Genomic DNA, 5,405 nt, shown 5'->3' with positions numbered 1-5,405 from the left:
TCAGTTGGTTGCGTGCATGTACCTGGCCAGCAGGTGTACGAAGTCATTCATCACCGTGGCAACCGGTTTGTGTAGTTTCTTATATTCAGAGCAGGTCAGTGTCTCAAAAAACTCAAACACAGTAAATAAGACTTGCTCCATCCCAAGACACTCTCCTAACAGGGATTGCATGTGTGAAGTGTGAACACAAGATTGTTATTTAAAATATGTATATTGCATACAATCCACTGAGGTTAAATATATCAGTATTGATATTGTGATAATGGTAATATTGGATAATGCTACTTTTTAAAGCAGACATTTAACTCAGTTGTCCAGTGTTACTTCTGGTGGACTGTGCAGTTCAGTAGGTAAAACAAGAATTGTAAAACAAATTCAAAGCATATCATGGTGGTTAAGGGTTCAAGTATCAAGTTGGGACTATTTTCCTGTGAACACAACCTTAACACCACTTTTACTCAAGTCTATTTTTCCTGTTTACTCAAGCTTTTAGCCATATTTTACATTTTTGTAGTGTCCATACTAAAAACCTTTTATGTTCAGATGTAACTCATTACTACAAATATCAGAATCAGTAATTCTGTAGTCAATTTATCAGTTATCAGAATATTGACAATTCCCATATTGGTACACCTCTACACTGGGGACCAGGTGGTGTAGAACAAAGACTCCATGTTCCTGGTGTATGGGCTATTAGACTTGTTATGTGATAAATGAATACAGTTATCTAAATATTATACTTCGTAAGAACACTGATTTGTATTTCATAATAATTAATAGTACCACACACTTCTGACAACTACAACACACACACACACACACACACACACACACACACACACACACACACACACACAGACTGACCATCAGAGTCTACCATTTGAGCTGACCCCATCAAACTGTTCACCTCACAGTGGACATATCTAATGTTGCTAAGGAGACCAACAACACAGCACTACTGTTGCCATGGATACTTGTTAGTACTACTAATCACAACATTCCAGATGGGTTGCAGTACAGTTGCTAGGTGACCAGCCATCATTTTGGGGAATTCTCTTAGTAGAGTAGACAATGAACTAATGACTTCCTTGTGGATCACATGAGCCATGTCATCGTCATGCTGCCCTGAGGGTGTGCTCATCAACGCAGCAAAAGTCTCCACATACTGGGGGATTTACTGGGTTGAGTAGTTCTTTGGGGGCAGCCTGTAGTATGGGAACAGGGAATGGGGTATAGGAATGAACATAACAGCACACATGTACAGTGGCTTTAGGGCTATCTGAAATCGAAATTCAAATGACCATTCAATTAGAGTATTTTAAAACAAGTTGATGTTGTGCTACTTTCAAAAACCGGTGCTAGATATATAACTGGAAATATATTGTAATAATGCAATTATGCAGTTTTGTAATTTCAGATTTCGTAATTGGTGAATTATTTTGTAATTCTCTAATTACATTACTATGCATTGCAAAGGAAGCGAATTTCGAACAAACCACTTTCAACAACTTATTACACAGAGAAGTATCTCCTCAACCATTTTATACATATAGTGTTTTATCCCACAAATTTTCTCTACAAAACCTCAAGGCTACACTTCATTTTCGTATGCATACATATAGGGACACGCTCCATTTCAATTCGAAGAGATACACATTTCCTAGTAGCCTAAGAGACCTGCTATGGTGTTTTATGGTAGTTAAATACATGAAGAGCCAGTAGTTAAATACATGAAGAGCCAGTAGTTAAATACATGAAGAGCACAATGGGAAGGTAGTTTATGAAGTTTGTAGAGAATCTCCACACTTGTATTTCAAACCGGCAAAAAGAAACTGCCTCAGTGCAAACCTTGCCTATGCTCAAGTATAACACGGGCTTCATCTAGCGTACAATTTTCATAGGCTGACTGCTTTTACCACTAAAAGGATTTGCTCATGTGGGTGTGTACAAACAAACATAGATAGGTAGATAGATATATATACATAGGTAGACAGGTACACACATTTTTACAAAAACAATTTCAGTAAACCAGGCACGTACCCACAGCCCGCCTTTGGCTGGCTGTGGGCATGCGCCTGGTTTAAAAACACCTGTATGCATTATCGTACAGTACAACAGTAACCGTAGCATACATTAGGGATCATTGAGGATAGGGCTATCTTGCACTTTCCTTCACGACAGCTTGACAGTAATGGTTAGGCATGACCAAGCCTAAAAATGTCTTCAGACCAACTAAAAAACTAGTTTCTATAAATTTTATTTAAAAAATTCAACTGAATTTTCTACTAACTGATGGCCTGCCTGACTAACTGACTCCTCCAGTCAAACATACTCCACAAAGGATAAGGAAACAAACTTGATTTCTTCACTATTCGATGTTGCTTGCCCTGAGACATCCATTTTTTCAACCTCAGCCCGTACAATACACACACCACGGACTTACCTTTGTCCTCCTTTGTGTTCCAGGTCTTTTGGAAGGTATCGATTTATGATAGTGTGATATGGCTTCCTGTCTGTATCGACTAGCTATCATGCTAAATGCCCATATTTTCCATTGTAGAGACACTTCTCATAGTGTTCTTCATTTGTAATGTTGTGTAACAGGTGGAACACTGCCAAAAATGAAATGTAATGACCACTTCACTTATCAATAATTGATTGTTGGGGTACATGTTCAGATGCACAATTAATTTTTTGACGTGCTTGATGAAATTCTTTTTTAAAAGCAGTATGTGTAGGTTCATCAGTCATCACTAGGTTATAGTTTAAGCTAATCAAAAGAAAAACAGTAGTGAAACAAGAGAGGCTGTCTATGCCTGCAGACATACTAGTGGACATATAATCCCTACTTCAGTTCATGTATATAGACTAGACTAGGGATAAAATGTCTACTAGTATGTCTGCAGGTAAGGCAACCTAACTTGTTTCACTACTTTTTTTATCCTTTGACCCTTATGATATGTATGCCCTCAGCCCTCGGGCTGTCAGGCATACATACATATGTACATATGTACATACAGACAACACCATCATGTCCGTGTTACAAATATTACATATACACACTTACTGGGAACACATCACTCATAGTATAGATCAGTTCAGCACAAGTTGTAAAGATGGCGATAGCCCTGCTCCTTGTACGAATACTATACACCTGGTAGTAAACCATCATCATGTGATCATCATGTGATCAACAATATTGTGTATACTGCATCTTTTCTGTGCATCTACGTATCAGTTTCATGCAAATTTTTCCACAAACTCTCAAGGTCCCAGTTCACATTCAGTGACATCTAAAATATGCTGCTGAAAGAAAGGATTGATACAGAAAATTAATACCTTGATATGGTTTCGTTGGATGAAGAAGACAAGCAGCTTGAATGAAGATTAACGAAACAACAAGGCTTAGAGGGCCTACACTCATCAGAACCCCAAAAGGCACATCCCACTGGTGAGTTTGCTATTGTGGTGTAAAATAGTGGCCACGTGCTATTTTGTTTGGCTCTAGGCTTGCCCTTGTGGTCAGGCAGTGAGTGAGTGAGTGAGTCAGGCAGACCAAATTTCAAGTTTTGGTGAGTGCAATGAATAAATAGTGTTGAGCTAGCTACTACTTATATGATGGTTGGACAAAAGTTGGTGATGGTCGGGCAAGGAACTGTGACAGTTGGCACAGGCACATGCGCACATACCCACACACACGCAGACCATCAGAGTCCGCCATTTGAGCTGACTCCATCAAACCGTTCACCTCACAACAGACATATCTAATGTTGCTAAGGAGACCAACAACATAATGCTACTGTTGCCATGGATACTCGTTAGTACTACCATGACAACAATAATAATTACACACAATTACTTACCATTGTTACTGACATGACTTTGTTCATCACCTAACCCCTGAGGTAGTAGTTGACATGTTAGTGCTTTCACCTGTGAAACAAATAAGTGTACACAATTCACAGAGGAAGACTCAGTAAATAATTCTAAGCTATGAAGAGCTACACATGAAATTCAAATAATAATTAAGCAATTATAGTACGCAGTGTGCACACATGTCCTACCTCCTCTGGACAAGGTAATCATGGAGATAGACCTTATTGGATGAATGTTTATACATACCTTCTAAACTTCCTTAGAGACATAAGGACTGATTATCATGAGAGGTAATGGACTAGAGGTATATAGTGTTAGTTTAGTATGGCTTAGGCTACAGTTTAGTGCACACATGTAGTATTTTTTAGGCTACACTGTGTACTACATCATGTGATGTTGTTGTGTTAGTAAACAATGAACAGAAATTATGTGATAAATGTATACAGTCCAATATGACACTACAACATAACCACGATAACTACTGTGTCCGGCCATTACTCTCCTTTCCATCAATACTTTACAATGATCATGTATTTACCAACATGAAATGTATGTTTTGTGTGGTCAGGATGGTTTTCTGTGTTTGGGTGAGAAGAGTTCTCCCCACTCAATATGAAAGGGAAGTGGTCTACAGAGGTTACACAAAACTTGGCTTGCCATACCCCTCCCACATCACAGCCTGTACAGGATGTTATTCTTACTACAGGTATGGCTTCTGCTGCTGGAGTTTATTAGACACTTTATACCAGTGCTGCACCACAGATTGTTTTAGTACACAGGTCAACTATAGGGGTATTACCATGGTAACAGCACTATCACTACAAACACACAAAAGTTGTCACATAGATTAATTCATTGACTTGCACCCTCTCTATACAGTATGAAGGTGGATAAACTGTAAGTAATGTATAGAATGTTAATATTGAACAGTGTCATAATTCTAAACCAAATTCTTAGTATTTCATACAGGCATATGTGATTGTCTTGGCAAAATCCCAACTTGTTCACACAAGCAGAAAAATGAAACTTAAAAATAATTCATAAAATTACACATCCTACAAAGAAAAAAATGCAAGTTTTTATTGGACCATTACTCGAAGAAGGAAGACTCAAATTGATTAAACTATACACCATCTTATTCACCTGCTAATGGAGAGTTTGAAAATCTTTGTTTTGTTTCTGTAACTCAAATGGTATGTGTGTCACATGCATTTTGTTTACAATGCGGTAAACGTAAACAAAATTGTTATCATTTCTTCTACTACATCACCTTATACCCATATGTGTGAGTGCCTACAGGGCTAACACTGTACCTTGGCTGATGTGCTAATCCATGGTGAAAAATTTAAGCCAAATTGCAACGCTGTAGACTAATGCTTACAGAAGTTATGGCTGCAAATGTAAGCACTTGTAGTTTATTTTCAGTAGTATACATAATTGCTGTACAAATGGATTATCTTGTTCTTCCTACTGTCTAGCCAAAACTACTCACCTCAGAAGACTGAAACTTTGGTGATCCATTCCTTGGA

General features: G+C 38.1%; 1 protein-coding gene across 1 annotated transcript; it reads right to left on the bottom strand.

Moving 5' to 3' along the window:
- LOC136253947 (importin-9-like) lies at positions 1–3,274 on the bottom strand. Its single transcript, XM_066046604.1, has 4 exons — positions 3,068–3,274; positions 975–1,205; positions 865–923; positions 1–155 (listed from the first exon to the last, which is right to left on the bottom strand). The coding sequence occupies exons 2-4, from the start codon at positions 1,139–1,141 to the stop codon at positions 1–3; spliced, it is 381 nt and encodes a 126-aa protein (XP_065902676.1). The 5' UTR covers positions 1,142–1,205; positions 3,068–3,274.
- Between the last annotated feature and the right edge of the window lie 2,131 nt (positions 3,275–5,405).

The sequence above is a fragment of the Dysidea avara genome, chromosome 4, assembly GCF_963678975.1.
Source record: "Dysidea avara chromosome 4, odDysAvar1.4, whole genome shotgun sequence".
In the NCBI taxonomy this organism is placed as follows: domain Eukaryota; kingdom Metazoa; phylum Porifera; class Demospongiae; order Dictyoceratida; family Dysideidae; genus Dysidea; species Dysidea avara.
Note: the sequence above shows the minus strand (reverse complement) of the source record. Positions and strands in the feature narration are given on the sequence as shown.